The 20,646-nt window shown below is 45.0% G+C and overlaps 1 protein-coding gene across 3 annotated transcripts in view; it reads right to left on the reverse strand.

Annotated features, from left to right (window-relative positions):
• Positions 1-705: 705 nt before the first annotated feature.
• Positions 706-20,646, reverse strand: part of CDS2 (CDP-diacylglycerol synthase 2) — a 78,606-nt gene continuing 58,665 nt past the window's right edge. For 2 of the 3 annotated variants that reach the window (XM_010378930.2, XM_030914448.1), the window contains exons 5-13: positions 20,120-20,259; positions 16,306-16,364; positions 15,605-15,687; positions 13,684-13,771; positions 12,807-12,875; positions 11,794-11,946; positions 9,383-9,502; positions 8,726-8,829; positions 706-8,459 (exon numbers count right to left, since the gene is read on the reverse strand). In XM_010378930.2, coding sequence (XP_010377232.1) covers positions 8,327-8,459; positions 8,726-8,829; positions 9,383-9,502; positions 11,794-11,946; positions 12,807-12,875; positions 13,684-13,771; positions 15,605-15,687; positions 16,306-16,364; positions 20,120-20,259 — 949 coding nt within the window. In that variant the 3' untranslated portion in view covers positions 706-8,326. The remainder of the gene's footprint in view (positions 8,460-8,725; positions 8,830-9,382; positions 9,503-11,793; positions 11,947-12,806; positions 12,876-13,683; positions 13,772-15,604; positions 15,688-16,305; positions 16,365-20,119; positions 20,260-20,646) is intronic. The other variant, XM_010378932.2, reaches the window with a different exon arrangement.

Raw genomic sequence — 20,646 nt, forward strand, 5'->3', positions numbered from 1 at the left:
TTTAACCTCAGGCCCCAAAGGGTTCCAAGCAGAGAGCTCATCCCAGCTATCATGTAAGAAATGGATCAGCAGAGGTGGCCAGGCTGTAGGGAGAGGGCTAGAGGCAGCCTTAGAAATCCTGGCAGGAGGTGGGGCCTGGCCCAGAAGGCTGGCAGTAAGGATGACTCCAAGGATGTTTGGAAGGCAGAATGGGCAGGCTTGGGTGTCTGATGAGATCACTCCAGTTACTGGCTTGTGTGACAGAACACATGGGAAGTTAGAGAACACAGGACTCAGGACATGGGTAGGAAAAGGCCATAGGTTTGGGTTTTATCACGCAAAGTCCGTGTGAGAGGCCTCACAGGCAGCTGGAAATGCAGGTCCACTTGGGCTAGAGACACGGACTTGGGAAATGTGGTGATCAGGGCCCTGGGAGGGGGTGGGAACCCCCAGAGGGGAGAGTTCAGTGGGCGAGAGCCTCAGGCAGAATGCCACCACCCAAGGGATGGCCCAGAAAAGGGACACGTAGAAAGAAGACCGAGGAGGAGCAACCAAGGGCAGGAGGAAAGCCAGGGGGGCAAGTTGCAAAGGCCAAGGACAGAGGGAGTCTCTAGAAGCAAGGGGTGGTCAGTAGCATCCTGGAAAGTAATGCTGGCTTCACATAAGTGACCAAACGTCCACATTCTTGGCCTTCCGCCACCCCACCATCAAAAACCACACATGATCTAGAATTTAATATGTTTATTGGTGTAGTAGGAACATTCAGGTATATAAATAAGGTAAATGCTTTCCAATGTACAGTATATCATGTTCTTACATTGCATGGAAAAAGAACCTACATGTATTGTTCAACACGGATCACCAGTGCACAGAGATCAGCTGCATTTAGTGAAACACCAAGTTGGGGAAACGGCACAGCAGTAGCGCACAGGCACACACCTATCTGGGGAGGCCGTGGGGACTGTGACGTGGACTCTACAAACCGAGAGCTGCTTCAAGGTCGCCCATGTCTGAGTGGGGGAAAAGTGAATATTAACACCCGGGTTATCAGGGTGAGACAACTGAATTCCGTCATGTCCATCCACTTTACAAAGGGGTAGGGGACACCACGGAGAAACTGACCAGAAATGCTCTGCCCTGTCACAGAGGAGACAGGGCCAGGGCAGACACAGGGCTGACCGCTGGGAGGCACAGACGCTGGCAGTGATGGGGCCCATGGGATGCCTGGCACTCCCAGCACAGACAGCTCCCCAAAGCAGGTGGGGAGGCCCTTTCTGTGTCTGGGAACTTTTTAGTTAAACAAATCCTCAGAGTGGAATTAAGAAGGATGTCCACAGCTGTGCACAACTCAACCAGAAAAAAACAAAAACCAAGGTTCCTAAGATCCTTCAACTGAGGCGCTTTCCATCTGATCTTACCCTTCTGTTTTAGAAGGTATTAAATATCAATAAAAATTAAAACTTGTTATCAGTATCAACTCTAGAAGATAACCCATGGCTTCAAATCTCCCTGGATGGGTTCTCTGAGCCCAGATTTCTGGTCCTCAACTCACATGACATCCACGGCCAGTGAGCGTTCAGCTGGCCTCTGTTAGAGTCTGCCCTCCACTGTGAGACTCCTGGCCCCTCCCTGGCCCTAGTATCCCTCCTGCTGCTGCCCCTAGGAGTCCTCCAGCTGGATAACAATAAACCAAACCGCTGTCTCCTAGTCCCTGACTTGTTCTCCTGACTCCTAGTCCTTTGGTTTCATCGGCCGCTGATGTCTGCTCAACTCTTCCCCTTTGTAATCAGCCCCTAGCACCCAGCGAGCATGATGTAAGACAGAAAAATGGTTTACTAAAGGCCAGAGCCCTGTGCATGGAGGATTTAAAAGAAACGCACCCAAAGGACACTCATAAAAACCATGTATGCAGTCTGCCTGCCAGAAAACATTCTTAACCTCTTTTCTACTCTGGTGTTCCTTTAAGAAAAACCAGCATAAGCAGTACAAGAACCTAACGCAGGTGAAAAAAAAAGGCACCCAAACAGCAAGGACAGAGGTGGCTATGTGGATGATTATTGGCAAACAGTTTCACTACAGACAGAATCACCAGGTGGCTAACGCTTCTGAGTGCTTTATGCAGGGAAGGTCCTCTGGGGGCTGCAAAGGGCTAAGCCCTGCCCAATGCCCAGGAGACCACTGCAAGGATATTCTCTGCTTGATTTCCAGAGGGCCCTTACCCCCATGAGTGGAGGCTTTCTATGGATACAAGGCCGCCTGGGTCCATTCAATGACACAGTGAGGGAGGAAGCACCAGGCCAGGCAAACACAAACCCAGAACGGCAAGAGGCCTCTGAGGGAAGCCTGGGATTGGCCCGTCACAGCAGCTGCTTCCTAGAAACCCCCACAACCATCTCCTGGTTCATGGCATCATCATGACTTCATTAATTCACTGAAACAGAGGGACCATTATTTCCACTCTTAATAGCAATGTGCTATTGGGTCCCACAAATATCCAGGAAATAATCCACAGTCAAACCAGTAGTTCAGTGTTATTATTCAACTGACCTAAGGATTCCATGGATCCTGTTAGCCAACACCATTCCTTCAAACTGAGGCGGCCTCCCCTCACACACACACGTGCCCCAACTCCCCATCCCCATTCAGAAAACTAAGTTCAAGAAACTCTTTTCATTAAGTCCTGTGCCTGTTCTCCCATCATTCATGAGTCACCCATTTGAGTCTTTGCTAACCTAGAATCTGGCAGAAACACCACACATCATGTGTCCTCAATGGGTCACCCACTTCTACCCTGTTACTACTTTTAAGAAGGAAACATGAAGCTCCAAATTGGCTGTGTCATAAGGATGTGAGCAGAACTTCTAGGCTTTTAGTCCACATAATCCCCTACAAAGCAGGTTTCTGTTGTCCCATTCTTCTCTTCTTGGCCCCTGATGACATCCACCCATACAGGGAACTGCTGCAGGTTCCTGAGCTATGTGCACAGAGGACAGCCCTTGGCCAGAGCGGGAAGTGGGGTCCAGAGCGAGTCACAGACAGGCCCTCCCTGCCCAGAGTGGAGGCACCACCAGGCAGGAGGAGATGGCCTCCTTCCCACAAGCAGTCTAGACTGTGGGCAGAGGAGATGAGCTGGATTCTCAGGCCAGCCATTCCCACTAAGAATAGAACTTCTGCACACCCTCATATCCTCTTGCCTCGTTAGGCTGGCCTCTTAAATGGTGTGTGAAGCACCAAGATGCTGTAGAGGATGTTCAGGTTGGCCTGCTTCTCTCGGAGGGACCCAGACTGTGTGCAGGATGGTGGCAGTGCGGTGGCTGAGAATCCCATCTCTGGCATTGCACCAACGGAGGTCAAACTACCAGCTGAGCTCAACAAAAGTAACTGTGATTTATTGAGCGCTTACTATGTGCCAGGCATGGTACTACATGCTTACACGCATTACCTCGTTATATCCTCACAACCACACCGCGAAGAAGGTACTATTATCAGACCCAACTGCTTCAAGGTGGAAGCTTAGAGCAGTCTAGTAACCTGCCCACACCTAGGGTGATTTGATCCCAAAGTCGGTCTTAACCACTGCTCTCGGCCTCAGTCATACTGACTGCCTCAGTTTCCTCATCTATAAAATGGAGATAATAATGCCTAATCAAAGGTTGTTTTCTGGATTAAAAAAGATAACGTATGTAAACCCTTAGCACTATGCCTGGCACATATTAAGCACTATACTACTGCAATCCTTATTAATAAACACACTGATATCTCATTGGCTCAACAATAAAAAGAGAAGGCGACTCAGTAGGTAGGCATTTGATGGGAAAAGGAAGGGGAGGGTTGGGGAGGAGACAGGGTCTTTAAACAGCCAACGAATTTGAAACCCACTGGACATAAAACCCGAGACTTCACATATTCTGCCCCTCTATTCTCATAAATCATCCACATGACCTCAAAACTCCAACACTTCAGCATCCAAAGGATACCTCCTAAACTGCACTCAAAGTGCGTTGGGAAACATGGTCCCCATACAAACAGGTGACAGCCTTAATCAAGAGACAGCCCCAGGTGAGAACGGCTTCCATCCACCTGAGAGGCCAGGTAAGGCCACTGCTGGTCAACCTGAAAGGTAGGGGCACATTCAGATGGCAACAGCAGCCAGGACTTTTCTGAGAATAGGGCCCACCTTCTGCAGGGATGGGGATAAGGACAGTCCAGGCCCAAGAGAAGGTGGGCCAGGCAGAGCTCTGAGATAACAATCCTTTGTCACCACTTGGTTTAAACCCTAGCACTCCATGCAGGTTGTAGCACAAGGCCCCCACCCAATAAGAGAAAATGAATCAAGAAGTGAGAGCTGTTCATCTCTTTAAAAACTGGAAGCTGGGCAACTGTGTGGAGGGTAATAAAGGGAAAAGGAAGTTTGTTTTGACCAAGTCAGGGAAGAATATGAGGCTCTGCCCAAGTATTAGCCACCATCTTCAGGAGCCCAGAGTTTGTTCCACCTGCTCTTTGGAGCCCAGTGTTCCAAAGCACAAGTGAGAGTCCATCTGCAGCTTACTGTCTTGCAGTGTGTCCACAAAAGTCACCTGGACATCCTCCCCACCCTGACCTCAGAAGAACAGAAATCTGGGTTCAAGTGAAATTGTCCTCCCAACTCCACCCCTTTCTTAGCACATAATCACTGTGCAAGAAACGTGGGCCCAGATATGTTACTCTGGAAGATGAAAGACAATAGTGCCTAAGATATTACTAAAACAGGGAAAGGCTTCAGCAGTGACATACCACATTCAGTAAAGTGATGAAAATCTACTGCCTTGGACATGCATCTAGGACTGGCTTTGTAACTAACAAGACCCCTGCTTCACAGTTTTCTGAGCAAGGACGCTCTGTCCCAAGTCACTGATACCCTCCCACTACCCAACTCTGTCAACAGTGGAGATGAACCTGAGCTTTGGGAAACATGGTCCCCATACAAACAGGTGACAAGGGCTGAGCCAAGGGCTCAATGACAGTGTGAAGACCTCAACTCAAAGATCCATTCGAATAAGGCTCCAGTCGACTCAGCAACTAGCTCAGATCCAAATCACAAGGTCTGTGTAGTCTCCCTTAAAACATATTTTTGGGATTTTTTTGCATAAAATAGGTCAAGTTACAGGATAAAAACCCAGTGGAAAAAAATTCTATAAAAATGGTTTCAAAGTCCACCTGTGTAAAGTCAAAAGTTATATCCTCCCCAATGAAAGAGATTAGTTTCAAAGGATGTGAAACTAGTTCTCATACGTTATAGGGCTGTACAATACTAAGAGTAATTACATTTTAAATGTAAAATATTGTAGCTATTAAAATGCTCAGAATATGAAACAAGTTGCCTAAGAGGGTTTCACTTTCAGGAGTAAAACATAAATGGAACCTTTTTGAATACTAAGAGCAGCTAAAAGGGCGACATGCACACACACAAAAGGCAAAGACTTGGCACCCTGTGAGCAGTCATGAGCAGAGCTCCCAGGGGCTGGGTGGTGCCCATCAGCCCTGGTTTCTATGACCCCCTTGTTCCACCAGGCAGGAGCCAACAGCAATTTAAGCTCCCACCTGGCTCAGGCCACACCTCCTGAGCTAGAGGGAAGGAAACTGCAATACCTCGGTGTACTCACACCACATTCACAAAAGCAAGAAGGGCTGGGGGACCCTCCAGGTGTCCTGTGGGTAAAGTGCAGGATAGAGTGAGCCCTGACTCCACCACGCTACACTGGGGAAGCTCCCTGCCTGGTAAGGTGCTCCTGACTCTCACCCAGGGTAAGAAGGTTGTTGTGAGAATGTAGGGATAGAAGTTGGAAAGTAAAGCAAAAGTCTCTGAATCAGGATTATGCAGTATTTATGAATACATAAACAAATGAGAAGCATAAAACCACACATGGAAGTGATAAACAGGGAACTCACGACAAGGAAGGGCACACAGTTGCAGTCACATTTTATTTCTGACCAAAAAAAATGGGTCTAAAGCAAGTGATGCCATTCATTAAGATCTGAATGTATATACGTAAAAATGGTTTCTTGAATCTTGTCTGTGAATAGGAGAGAGAGAAACATTGTGCTATACGGACACAAGGCTGCGGTGCTCTCCCAGCTACCTGACAAAAATTCTTCATCTCCAGAAAGCATGCAGGGGAAATCAGAAAATAAAACACAAGCTGACCCTCTGGCCTGCCTGCTGGCAGCTCTAGTGAGCACTCAGCTTTGGCTTCCTAGGACCCCCCTTCCCCACCCCACCCCCCACCAAGTGACCACTTCCACAAGTGAACATGAGCCTTGCCCAGTATGCTCGGCTCCCTGATCCCAAAGGCAGCCCTATTCAAAAGCAGGTCTCTGCAGCTGGGCCCCAGCTGAGACTCCCTCCTCTCGAGGAGCCCACCATATGCCCACAATGGGACAAAAGAGACAAATGAGGAGCCCTTTGGTATCTAGTTTGGTGATCAAGGTTCCTTCTTCAATCTGAAAACTACAGTTTCATTATTGATCACCTTTACTGTTTGGGTGTGCTGCTGAGAGGATAAGCATGTAAGGGCCTGAAAACACTTCCTGTTTGGGGGGTGCCCAGGACCTCACTCAACGAGCCTCTACTGGCATGAACTTGCCCAGCCAGAATCACAGAAGAGTGGAACTGGGAGTAGCTCTGAAAAAGGGGCCCTTGAGAGTGACGCATCCTGCCTGGGGTCACACAGCCAGTACTGAAATGAAACCCCTTGTAATAACACGTTTTGTTTTTAAGGGGCCTTGGACCTGAACTTTTACTCATGGAAATAAAAGTTCAGCAGAAAGAAGCCGATTCAGCCCTGCACACATGTGGAAAGTCACTCAAGGGTGTGTGAGCTGAAACATCCCGAAGACTCCATCCTCTGCTGGACGCTCTAGAGACCTGGGCTGACTGTGCACTTTCAGGGAGGCAGTGAGGCTGATTTACAAACAAAGACACCACAAACCAGCACTAGACCAAGGTGCTGAAGCAAATCATTACACCCTTATTGGCAATGAAAACATCCATGGCACCGAATAATTTAATATATTTGGGCACCAAGTTCTCTCTCCGGCACTCCATTGCTTATTGGCCTGACAAAGAACTAATCTGTCCTCCCAAAGTCAATCTCACCCCTGAAATTAGGGAGGGGAAAAAAAATCACAGTTTAAGCAAACAACAACAACAAAAGGTCCCCAGTACAATATAAACTACATTTAAACTGGTCACATTATATAAAAAGTGTGCATTTAATCTTCAAAATAGTCAAGCCTCTAATCAGGTTAGGTTTTCCATAGTTTTAAGCAGGACTTTGTGGTTTTAGTGAAGAAGTCATGGTACAATTGAAATCACTGTAAGAAATAAGTAACGTTTAAAACAAACACAGACACACACACTCCTCTTAAGAGTTATATATACACAACACAGCAGCTACATGGGTGTTCAGGCAAAGGGTGCATGAACGAGAAGCCCTCTGCTCCCTGCCTGATGAGAAAGTCCCCAGAAAGGATTCAGCAGCAGAAAGTCGACAGCACATACGTGGATGGCATCGTCCCTGAAAACACACAGTTAGGTGGACTGACCTACAGGAGACACTGGAGCCTAGACATGTGGGAAAGGGCTCAGTTACAGTACATCCTACTGCATACACTTGAAATATTACAGTGTGTTTTTTCTCCAGACTACTATAAATAATTTTTCGTGCTTTCTGAAAAAAATAAAAACTGAAACTTTCTTTCAGTCTGTGATGAAGGTGAACCCATCTTATAAAGCAGAGCTTATTTACATTCTGCAGGATTTTGGTGTGGATGGACAGAAGGCTTATCTGGTTAGTAAGCCTCCATTCCTCCGACCTACAGAAGGCAACTCTCCTGCAGCTCCAAGCAGGGATTTCTAGAAAAGACCAGGTGTACAAAACATCCAAGCTGTGCCTCCCCCCACAGGTGGGGAAGTCCCCTGATTTGGTTGGACACAGATGAATGTCTGTGTTTGACTGAGCCCAGAAACAGTTCAATTGATAGGGGCTGGAACCACCAAGAAAACAATCCTGACCTGGGCAACACTGTCTTCCAGATAAATACTTTTGTTTTAAAAAAATCCTAATGGTTTTACAACCCATGACTTCTTTCCAACTCAAAGCTGTAGTTTACTCACAATGCAAATTCTAAACACATAGACTGCTGTATGTACAGATTTGTTGAACCCACAAATAAAAAATACCCTACAAAAAAAAAAAAAAGACAGTGAGTTGAAGCCTCATCATTGTCTAAGTCACACCAGCTGGGCTTGCCTTGGAGACCTGTCCCCGCTCAGTTCCGCTCCTGTTCTTTTGGCCCTGGGTGGCCCCTATTCGTCCTCTGTGGCGGATGTCAGCATCCCCTTGTCGATCAGATGAGACCGCAGCGTGTTGAAGATATGGAGCTGCTGATCTGGCCGTAAGGTCAGGAACTGCTGAATCAGTTTGCTTGGGTTAGGGCCTCTGGAACAGAATGTGAAGAAACAGCACTGAGCTGGGCCCCGGAAGCTTCCAGGGCCTGATTATCCGAGTGGCTGCTCTGATCTCTGGATCAGAGAGTTATCTATTAACAGATGGCAGGAGAAGGCCTCAGAAAATCCGTAAGCAGCAACAACTGAAAATTGCATTATTTGGGATGCTTTTCACTAGAACTGAGATGCTGCTAAAATTCTAGAATTGCACCGTACTTAAAAATCCACCAACTTGGTTCAGATGGAAAGGTACTATACCTGATAAAACTGGCGATGTATACATTGACAAAGGTGGCCATCAGATACTGGCAGTCAAAGCGATCCATGATACCTCCATGGCCAGGAATGGTATTGGCAAAGTCCTGTTAGAGGCAAGTGGAGGACGGGTGAACTTGGGCTCAGCCACTGATCAGTCCCAACCTAATGGTCCCACCCCAATGTCTGGCTTCTGTCCTGAGTAGCTGAGGGCAACAGAAGGTGAGAAGTATTAAATCTACTGGTGAGGCTATATTAGGACATAATTTTACTGCATTACAAAATGTTCTTATTTCATTTACTTAATAAAGACAGGAGTCTTGCTATGTTGCTCAGGCTAATTTTGAACTCCTAGCCTCAAGTGATCCTCCCAGCTTGGCCTCTTAAAATGCTGGGGTTACAGACATGAGCCAATGCCTGGCCCAAAATGTTCTTTTGAAGAAAACTATTATTAACAAATAAACTGAAAAACGACGATTGCATTTTCCTGAGAATAATGTATTGTTATTAACTCACCTAAATTCAGTGCATGGGTCAAGATCACACATTAAATGCCAGGGTGTGTAGCCCAGTGTTTTGGAGGGGGCAGGGAAGGGGGAGAAAGGCAGAAGATGGGTGAGGAGGGAGTGAGATGAGAGGAACGCAAGAGGGTTTTCCTACTTTGATTTTAAAGGCTCGTTTGAATCCACTTGCGAAGAATCCTCCAAAGGGGCCAATGAGCGAGGCAAAGGTGGAGAGGGCGATGCTGTGAATCTGGAAGGGGTACATCCGGACCGTTTTCTGAGGAGAGTAAATGAAGTAAAAGTTAAGGTGCGTACACGCCCAGTGTTAATGGTTTGAGTTGTCAACTCATGTTGAAATTTGACCCCCATTGTAGCCTCACTGGGAGGTGATGCCTAGTGGGAGGTGTTTGGGTCTCAGGGACAAATCCCTCATAAATGGCTTGGTGCCTTTCTCCTGATAGTGGGTTCTCTCTGTCAAAAGACGAGATGAGCACTGGCAAATGGGTTGTTATGAAATGATGAAGCCCCTGGTTTTCCTCTTTGCATGTCTGCTTCCACCTTTGACCTTCTCCGCCATGTTACAATGCAGCACAAAAAGCCCTCACCAGAGGCCAGGCAGCAGCCAATGCCACACTTCTCGCACTTCCCAGCCTGCAGAAACAAGCTAAGTAAACCTCTTTTCTTTATAAATTACCCAGCCCCAAGTGTTCTGTTATATCAACACTATATTGTTATAATATACCTATAATATATAATGTGTAAATATATAATAATGTTATAACAACAGACAGACCAAGACATCCAACCTCATAACTCTTTATGAAACTAATTGCATATATGTAGGTTTTTAAATCAATAAAAGGAGTGAATTTTTCCCATTTTTATAAATTTCTAATATCAAAGTTAATGGAAAACATTAAAACATTCTGCATTCAATCTGTGGCAACATGCTGTTTTAGTGGAATTATATAAAGAAAATCCAGCCTTACACAGATACATAGTTGAAAAGAGTATTTTAGTCATAGTCTCAGATGGTTTTGGGTATTCTCTGACACTACACCAGAGCTTGACAAGCAGTCATTTCTTGAATATTAGGTGTGATATGGAATCCAGAATTCTATCAATGTATTTTGTTCTCTCTTACATTAAAATCCATTGGTCTATCTTATGCTTGAATGGATCTTTTACCCATGCATGACTATATAGCACCGTGCATCAGCCATTTTGAAAATAATGGTTCACTGAGTTATGTAAATCTTCCAAATATAGACACATTTCATTATACAGTGTCAAATGTTTGTTTTTCTCATGTGATCAACACACACACACACACACACACACACACACACACACACGTACGTTAAGAATCATCACAGACCTCATCAGAAAAGGCTTTAAGTATTAGGAAGTTGTCAAGTTCACACTGGCAGGTTAAGTTTTCCAAAATTCTAATGTTCATTTGAAAGCCAAATTTTATCCTTGGTAACAATTACTGTCAGTCATTTTTCTTTTTTTCTTTTTTTTTTTTTGAGACAGTCTCACTCGGTTGCCCAGTCTGGAGTGCAGTGGTGCGATCTCGGCTCACTGCATCCTCCGCCTCCTGGGTTCAAGCAACTCAACCTCCCGAGTAGCTGGGATTACAGGCACACGCCACCACGCCCAGCTAATTTTTTGTATTTTTAGTAGAGACAGGGTTTCGCCAGTTCCAGGCTGGTCTGGAACTCCTGACCTCAAGAGATCTACCTGCCTCAGCCTTCCAAAGTGCTGGGATTTCAGGTGTGAGCCACCATGCCTAGCCTCAGTCATTTTCTTTAAAGTGATAGGCTCACTTCATTTCTTTTCAAGAAAAATGTCTGCCAAATACCCAAGTCTGAAAAATTATAATTTGTTCTTTCCAAGTAAAATTTACTTTCTTTTCTAGAAAAAAGCACCTAATTCAGTTCACAAGTCAAACAACTGCACACCTGCTTTCCCTTTAGGCAAGCACTGTACTGCAGTACTTAGCAGAAATGTTTTACACATACTTTCCATTTCAGTAGAGTATTAAAAAGGTGTGTATACAAAGGTCAAGATTTAACAAAATTAGTAACTTTACTATTTCACAGACATTCATTAGAAGAACTGGCCTGTTTGTACTGTGAGTGTGTGGCATTAGGAACCCACTGCCTTAACTCACGCAAAGGCATCAGCAGTTTTAACCACTGTTGCTTTTGCGCGTATCACAGCAAATGTCAACACAATGAAAAAGGCAAATAATGTCACAGTCTAATTATGAAAGAGTTGTGACCTCACAGACCCCCCACACTACCCCTGCAACTAAAAGGATCCCACAGCCTTCCAGGGATCCACAGAACACACTTTGAGAACCACTGGTCTAAACGATCTGACTTTGGGGGAAACGTCTTCTGCCTGTACCCCAACCTGGCGTGAGCAATTCTCCCTCATCCTGGGGCTTACAGCTTTGGGAAGGAGGAAGCTAGCTTTTTTTGGAAGGCAGGTGGTGGAGGGGGATCTCTCTTTGTAGCCACTGTCCACAGAGGCCGCTGACCCCCTGTGAGTGGCACATACCCAACCAATGACTGACTGGATCACCCCAGGAATGTTGTACTCCTGCAGGCGAAACAGGTCCGAGGGCTCACAGTCCACAGTGAAGCTGTTGGTGTCGTTGTTGTACTCCACAGGGCAGACGAAGCATCTGTACCCAGACATCACATAGGACAGCTGAGGAGGAATAACAGAGAGACTGGCAAGGAGGTAAGTTCCAGCCATCCAGCCTAGACACTGGCACCTGGTTTGGCCATGTTCCTCAGCGTGCCCAGTACCCTGCTAACTGCAAGCTATGTGCTCAGTGGTTCATGTTTTACCATACATATTTTACCCCAATTAAAAAAAAAAAAAGGCTCATGACCCATCAAGGTTACACATAGGCACCCAAACACCTATGCCCCGAAAGAATCTGGGAAAACCTGAAGGGACTGGGGCAAAAAACTATAGGAAGACTCTCCCCATTTGGGGAGCTAGGACCACTTTCCTCGGAATCTCTGAACTCAGTGATAACTGGACAGAGGCCATGGGGAAGGGGCACAGTGAAATTCAGACCTCAGGAGGAACAAGGCTGGAAAGCAACAAAGCTGGGTGGGGAGCACTGAGAGGCAGTCAGACAGTGCTGAAGAAGGAGGACTGGCCCAGGGGTCAGAAGCAGAGAATGGTGTTCTGGAAAGGGTGGGAAGATCACCCACCTCTGGGCAAGGCACATGTAGGAGAAAAGCTGTGTATCTCATCTTCCCTTGGGTGCCCTCACCCTGACCTTGGAACATCAAATGCCTGACAAGAAGGCTACCTGCTGATGTCACCGTGCCTGGGCGTGAGAGGGCACAAAAGGTGCTCTCCAACTGCTAGCACCCTGCCTGAAAGCTGGTGGATGGCTGGCATGGCCAGTGGCCCTCTTCAGGGCAAGGTTGCCATTCAGCAGGACAGAGTCCTGGTCTCCAAAGACACTCTCTAGCTCTGGACAGGCCTTGGAAGGTGGTGTGAGGCCTCTGTCCACCCAATCCCTCACACAGCTAGAAGCCACCACCTACCAGAAGGCCAAACACCACAGTAGCAAAGAAGCCCCCAATGAAGCCTTCCCAGGTCTTCTTCGGGGACAGCTGTGGACAGAGAGCAAGTTCTCAGCAAAGGATGTTTTGATAACTACAGCTTTGGGAACAGTAAGTACTTGTTAAGAACCTTTCTTTCATAAAACCCCATTTTCTTAACCATGTCACCTTCCAAAGCTCCCCCAAATATGGTTTCCTTGTTCCCTACCTTATACCCTCCCTTTGGTTCCCTTTCTGTTTCAATCAGTCACTTGAATAGTTTTATATTACAAAACTATATACTAATTAAACGACTACACTCAAATCCAGATCAAAGTCCCAAAAAATGTGTCCCCCAAAAAAGATTATATAAATCTGTAAAAATATTTTCCTTTCTTCTTTTTTCAAGACATGATCTTGCCCCGTCAGTCAGGCTGGAGTGTAGTGGCACTATCACAGCTCCCTGAAGCCTCAACCTCCTGGGCTCAAGAGATCCTCCCATCTCAACCTCCCAAGGAGCTGGGACTACAGGTGCATGCCACCACCATGCCCAGCTAATTTTTAAATATTTTAGTAAAGACACGGCCTATGTTCCCCAGGCTGGTTTTGAACACCTGGCATCAAGCAATCCTCCTGCCTCAGCATGCCAAAGTCCTAGGATTACAGGAATGAGCCACCATGCCCAGCCTATTTTCTTTATTATCTTTTTTTTTTTAATCAGTTGTCAGTGTTTTCCTTTGGCCTTTCTCCAGGATGACAGGAAGACATGGCCACAATACAACACAGCAAGATTTCTTCTGTCTGCCAGGCTGATCTACTCACATTGAGAGCACCACCCTCCCCCTCACAGTGGTATTTCACATTAGGGTAATCCATTTACCTTGATGAGTGGGGTCCGACCAAAGAAAAAGCCAAACATATAGGCCATGATGTCATTACAGATCACACAAGATATGGGGACAATGAACCTAGAAATGAACCAAAGTAAGGATCAACTCAACCAAGGTGACAGTGCCTCAAGAGTACACAAAACAGTGCCATTCTTAAATTCCAGTACCAAAATCACCCATAAAATTCTGGTAACCCATTAAGGAGTAAGTTAAAAACATAAAAATACCAAAAAAGTCATACCTAGCACCTGACACAAAGTACACATTCAAGTGTTTACTGAATGACTACTGAATAAGTGGAGGTTGCAAACTAAAAGGTTATGTCCTTTTTTTCATGATAAAGAAATATACATAAACGATGATAGAAATTTAATTTTAAAAGGAACAAAAAGTTTTCCTTCTTTCCCCCATCCCTATCTCCATTCCCAAAAATAACCACTCCTAATCGTTTCTAATTTTTATTTTTCTAGTGGTTACCTCCCCAATTCTAAATAATACGCTTTAATGTCCAATTACTGACTTTTTTTTGCTGTTTATTACTAGCTCTAGTAGGCCCTACCTTTCCCTAGGACTGTATTGAGCATGAAACCCCAATATGCACAGCTAGATTTCCTCTCTCCCCACTCCCCAGTCATCCTCACTATGAAAGAGGTGGTTTCCACACTTGCACTCTCTCTCTCCTCACTCTCCACGCTGACACTTTTTAAAAAGTTCTTTGATTACTGTTTTTTGTTTTGTTGTTTTTTTGAGACAGAGTCTCTCTCTGTTGCCCAGGCTGGAGTGCAGTGACACAATCTCGGCTCACTGCAACCTCCCCCCCCAGGTTAAGTGATTCTCCTGCCTCAGCCTCCCGAATAGCTGGGATTACAGGTGCCTGCCACCATGCCCAGATAATTTTTTGTATTTTTAGTAGAGACGGGGGTTTCACTATGTTGGTCAGGCTGGTCTTCAACTCCTGACCTCATGAAATTTAATTGTAAAAGGAACAAAAAGTTTTCCTTCTTTCCCCCATCCCTATCTCCATTCCCAAAAATAACCACTTCTAATCATTTCTAATTTTTATTTTTCTAGTGGTTACCTCCCCAATTCTAAATAATATGTTTTAGTTATTTAATATTTAATTATTTAATATCCAGCCTCCCAAAGTGCTGGATTACAGGCGTGAGCCACCGCACCCGGCCTTTTACCTTTTCACTAAGATCACCTAGCTGCTTTGGTTGGCCAGTGGTTTCTATCAATGCTGACAGATGAAACCACTGCATTTTTGGAATAAAATTCACTCAGTATTTGCATATTATTCCCTTGACACACTGCCAGATTCTATTTGCTAATATTTTATTTAGAATGATTTATCTATAATCGTAGCAGAAATGGGTTTATCATTCCTGCTTCTCTCTCCTCATCAGCTTTGGTATAAAGGTTAGATAAAACTCAGCTGTTAACCCATTTGGTCCTGTTTCTTTTTCCAGATATGGAACCTTACATAATTTTCAAAGCTCATTTAAAGTTATTGATCTATTCACGTTTTCTTCTTCATGACTTTTAGTACACAATTTGCCAAGAAATCATGAATATTTCCTCTAGGTTTTCAAATCTGTTGCCATACATGTTGCATTGTCTTTGCATCTTTAAATATTCCTGTACCTGTTAGTCTAGAACAGTGGTTCTCAGAGCCTGGGTCCTGTCCAGCAATATCAGCACCACCCAGAAATGTATTAGAAATTCAAATTCTCAAGCCTACCCCAGATCTAATGAATCAAAAACTCAGGGGTGGGGCTCAGCAATCTGTGTTGTAAGGAGCCCTGCAGAGGATTCTAATGTGGCTCAAGGTGACAGCTACTGGCTTAGAGGGTATCTGTACATGAGAAACATTCACAAAATAAAAGGGAAAATCCACCTCCCAACTCTCACCAGATCATTCCTTCAAATAGGTTGTGGATAACAAGATGTGACTGTGTTACAACAATCAGCAGGGTCACATGGGTCCAGCCAAACTGCAAAAAAAGAAAAATAAACACTACTTACCAGTTTACCTTGAAAGTAACTTCAAAGAACAATCAGTACCAAATAGAAAATTGCTGAGAAACAGGTAGGAAAAATATCTGCTTTTGTATCTGACTTATTGAAAGTGAACAGGTAAGATCAGGCTTCTGAGAGTAACACTTTGTCCCCCACAGCCCACTAGTGAGTGAGCTCTCCCATCCTCTGAAAGCCTGGGTATTTTCCATTTTCTTAGTAGTTATTGAACACCTGGAGCACTCAGAGAGGAGCTGTTCTCTAGTGAGTCAGGGAATAAGCGGTAGCAAGTGATGTACCAGACAGGACATCTGTGGCAATGTCTGAAGCTTCAGCTTGTGCCTTCTCTGGAACCCACCTCAGGGTCCTAGTGGAGAGGCTGCTTAAGGTGTAAGTTAAGTAACAGTGACTGGGTCTAAGTCAATGTAAAGTCGTTAAACCTAAATGGGCATTCTTCCTTCATGCTCTAGATCCTTACAGATCAGACCATGTTCCTGAGTTTTGATTTGTCACAGAAAGCATGAAAGCCTTGTTGAGTTCCTGAAAAACTTCATTTAAATCAAGAATTCTGACACACACACATGCATTTCCTTTACCATGTAGAACTGCAGTCGATAATGCTTCTTGACCAGACTCAGTACAAACATGCAGAATCCTAGTTTGAGGTGGGAGGAGAAAAGAAAAATGAATTATGTTCTGCATTTATCTTTGCCCTTCTTTAGCTATGTTAAGTGGTTCTCTGGCTGATTTATTCCCAACAGCTAACCAGTGCACAATGTCAAAGCCCAGGGGAGGAAAACAGTATCCAGATAAAGTCACAAGGAAAAAATAACTCCTCCAAAACAGTAAAAGGAAGGCAATATTTTATAGTCATGCAGACCACACTAAACTTAGAACATGGTTCATCAGATAGGAATGTTTATTCCTAGAACAGGGACCAGCAAACAGGGGTCAGGCCAGCTGCTTGTTTTTATAAAGTTTTATTCAAACACAGTTATGTCCATTTGTTTACATATTGTCTATGGCTGCTTTCAAGCTGCAACTCAGCAGAACTGAGTACAGTCATGCTCTGAACAACGAGGTTCTGGTCTACAACAGACCACATATGCAACAACGGTTCCCTAAGATTATAATACCCATTAGATTGTAATACCATAAGATTTACTAACTACCATATAGTACCTTTTATATGTTTAGATACACAAATACTTACCATTGTGATATAATTGACTACAGTATTTATTTAGTAAAGTTACATGCTGTACAGGTTTCTACTCTAAGAGAAATAGACTACACATTATAGCCTAGGTGTATAGGAGGCTATATCATCTAGGTCTGTGTAAGTTCACTCTACGATGTTTGCACAATGACAAAAATCACAACAATGCATTTCCCAGAACATAGCCCATCATTAAACGATGCATGGCTATAATTGCAAGAAAGACCCTATGGTCCCCAAAGCCTAAAATATTTACTGTTTGGAACTTTAATAAAAAGTTTGCAGGCTACTGTGCCTACAGAGTAGCAATTCTTTTATTCCTTTACTTTCTTAATAGACTTGCTTTCACTTTACTCCATAGACTCGCCCCAAACTCTTTCTTGTATGAAATCCAAGAACATTCTCTCGGGGTCTGGGTCTGGACCCCTTTCTGGTAACATCTTTCTGGTGAACCCCAAAGGGACAATACTGAGGAGACCCCCCCCCCAACCCAAAGGAAATAGACTGCAGCACTGATTGGCTGACTTTTTTTTTTTCCTGCAATTTAGACTGTTTGTTCCTGTGAACCAACCAGTGATCTCTGGCTGCAGCTCAGAAGAAACAAGAGGGACTGGTGATGTAAAAATCTGCATCAGTATTCTAATTCTGGGAACATATTGCAGTCAGCTACCGACTCCATATCAGCTTGGTTCCAACAACTACCCAGTTCGTGGAAAGCCTTCTTTAGTTTACTTGGGATAGTTTTGCTTATTTTGCTTTACTGATATGGAATATATTGCTGTTGTACTATTTGTGTAGGAATGCAGGATAAGCTTACTCAATGTTCTCTTAAACACTTACAAAATCTTGCAGATATCACTTTGTGTCCCAGTTGTGAATGGCCCTCACCATACTGACACTTTCTGACTGAGCTCCTCTCTATCCTGAATACGAGAGACCTTGATAGGTAGGCAGGAATATCATTGCCCCTAATCAGCCTGAAGAAGTTACAGAGGATGGATCTTCATCCCTCTGCAACCCTTAGGATTAAGGGTTCTCTTATAAAAGTGATGGGGGAAATGTCAGAAGCATTTGCACTAGAGCAACTCCATCTTGAATAGGAGCTGGGTAGAATCAGGCTGAGACCTATGGGGCTGCATTCCCAGACGGTTAGGCATTCTAAGTCACAGGATGAGACAGGAGGTCGCACAAGATACAGGTCATAAAGACCTTGCTGAGAAAACAGTTTGCAGTAAAGAAGCCAGCCAAAACCCTCCAAAATCAATATGGCAAAGAGAATGACCTCTGATCGTCCTCATTGCTACACTCCAATCAGTGCCATGGCAGTTTACAAATGCCATGGCAACGTCAGGAAGTTACCCTATATGATCTAAAAAAGGGAGACATGAATAATCCACCGTTTGTTTAGCATATAATCAAAAAATAACCATAAAAATGGGCAACCAGAAGCCCTTGGGGCTGCTCTGCCTATGGGGTAGCCATTATTTTATTTCTTTACTTTCTTAATAAACTTGCTTCCTCTTAAAAAAAAGGGGGGGGGGGCCGGGCGTGGTGGCTCAAGCCTGTAATCCCAGCACTTTGGGAGGCCGAGACGGGCGGATCGCGAGGTCAGGAGATCGAGACCATCCTGGCTAACACGGTGAAACCCTGTCTCTACTAAAAACTACAAAAAAAAAAAACTAGCCGAGCGAGGTGGCGGCGCCTGTAGTCCCAGCTACCTGGGAGGCTGAGGCAGGAGAATGGCATGAACCCGGAAGGCGGAGCTTGCAGTGAGCTGAGATCCAGCCACAGCACTCCAGCCTGGGTGACAGAGCGAGACTCCGTCTCAAAAAAAAAAAAAAAAAAAAGTTTGCCAACACCCATCCTAGTATTCACAGGGCTGGGAGAAGAGGGATCCACATGGTATAGGGTCAAGACCACCTTTTTATCTCTCTCACAGTGACCTAGGTGGTAGCAAAACATATCTGCAGACCCCTTCTCCAGGAAGGAAAGGAACCTTTACCCATAAATATGCAGAGCCCCTCAAAAGCAGTCCTGCCCAGAAATAAGCATGTCGTTGTTCCAGACCCCTGACCTCCCACTGTGGAAGGCTGCTTTCGGCGTCTGCAGCATATTCTCTGAATATCCTCAATGGCAGCAGACCCCTTCGCAGATTTTATATTTCAATAGTCAGGTGTCATTCACAGAAGTATTGCTATCAAGATGATCAAAAATAGGTCAGACTGACGTTGCGGTCAGAAGAAATTTTTCGTGCACCTCAAACTAGCTTTGAAGGCAGCTATGAAAAATTATCAGCATTATTAGAATTAGTACGTGGCCTCAACTGAGTTTATATTAATATAACGCTTTAATGTTTGTGAAGTTTTAAAGTATTTGATTTAATCCTCAGAGTAACCCTGCAGTTTTAGCTCTAGATTACAAAACAGTTGAGACTCAAATATTAGGTTCCTAGCTCCCCCTGAGGTTGCAGTCTTTTTAAGCCTAAATCCAGTAAAATTTCCACCATGCTACAATGTCACCCAAGGTGGTCTCCTAAAATGACTCCCCTAAAGATGGTAAGTTCCTAGATGATTTTTGTTTCAGTCCCACTGCAGAATCTTTGCCAACAGGAGAGTCAAGACAGGACCATGCTGTGCTGTTCCTCAATGGTGGCTGAAACACAGGGGCAGGTGGCACAGGCTACAGTCCCATCCCCACACTCCGTTTCTCTTAAAAGTGCTCCTACAAGGGCAGGCGTGGTGGCTCATACCTGTAATCCCAGCACTTTGGGAGGCTGAGGCGGGTGGATAAGTTAAGCTCAGGAGTTCGGGACCAGCCTGGCCAACATGGCGATACCCTGTCTCTACTAAAAATATAAAAATTAGCTGGGCATGGTAGCATGCACCTGTAGTCCCAGCTACTTTGGGACCTGAGGTGGGAGGATCACTTGAACTCGGGAGGTAGAGGTTACAGTGAGCTGAGATCATGCCACTGCACTCCAGCCTGGGTGACAGAGTGAGACCCTGTCTCCAAAAAAAAAAAAAAAAGGAAAGACCTGCTACAGCTTGACATAGAGCATCAGCTCTGCTCCCCTCCATGATCAGAGTTAATGTCACAAAACTGTACACTAACCAAGAAATTCCCCAATTCCTACTTGACAGATATACAAAAGCAATACAGACACAAGAAGTGGTGAACTGCTTAATGCATACCTATTAGATAGAGAGTAAAGGAAATGAACCGGTGGTATTTACTGAGAATCCGCAAAGGCTCTTCTCTCTGGACCAGGGTGAAGAAGTAATCCGTCACTGTCTCACCATAGAAGAAGTAGTTTACACACAGGAGAAAGTACCTGTAAATGAAGACAGGTCATTGCCGCGGAGAGCACCCTTGCCTTTACAGCAAGGCAGTCAGTCATCCCAGAGGAGGGGACAGAGGGCAGCAGAATACCCTCCACCCTTGAGCCCCCCAGCACAGCTCACAGAGGGACAGGCAGACCACGGTTTCCTGCTCTCTGGTGACACCATAGGTGAGAAATTTATCTAGAAACAGACAGCAGCTTTCATTCACTCCCCATTTCTCCCAAATTTGAGACTCCATTTTTGCCCCTTTTGTAGCATTCCCATACCTAACTGAGGGATCTTTGAACCATACGACCTTCAAAAACATGCCTCATCCTGCTTCCCCAGTCTTGTTTCCACTCTTCCCAACAGGAACCCCTTCACTCCTATCAAAATGG

This window comes from Rhinopithecus roxellana, chromosome 13, assembly GCF_007565055.1.
Source record: "Rhinopithecus roxellana isolate Shanxi Qingling chromosome 13, ASM756505v1, whole genome shotgun sequence".
NCBI classification, from domain to species: Eukaryota; Metazoa; Chordata; class Mammalia; order Primates; family Cercopithecidae; genus Rhinopithecus; species Rhinopithecus roxellana.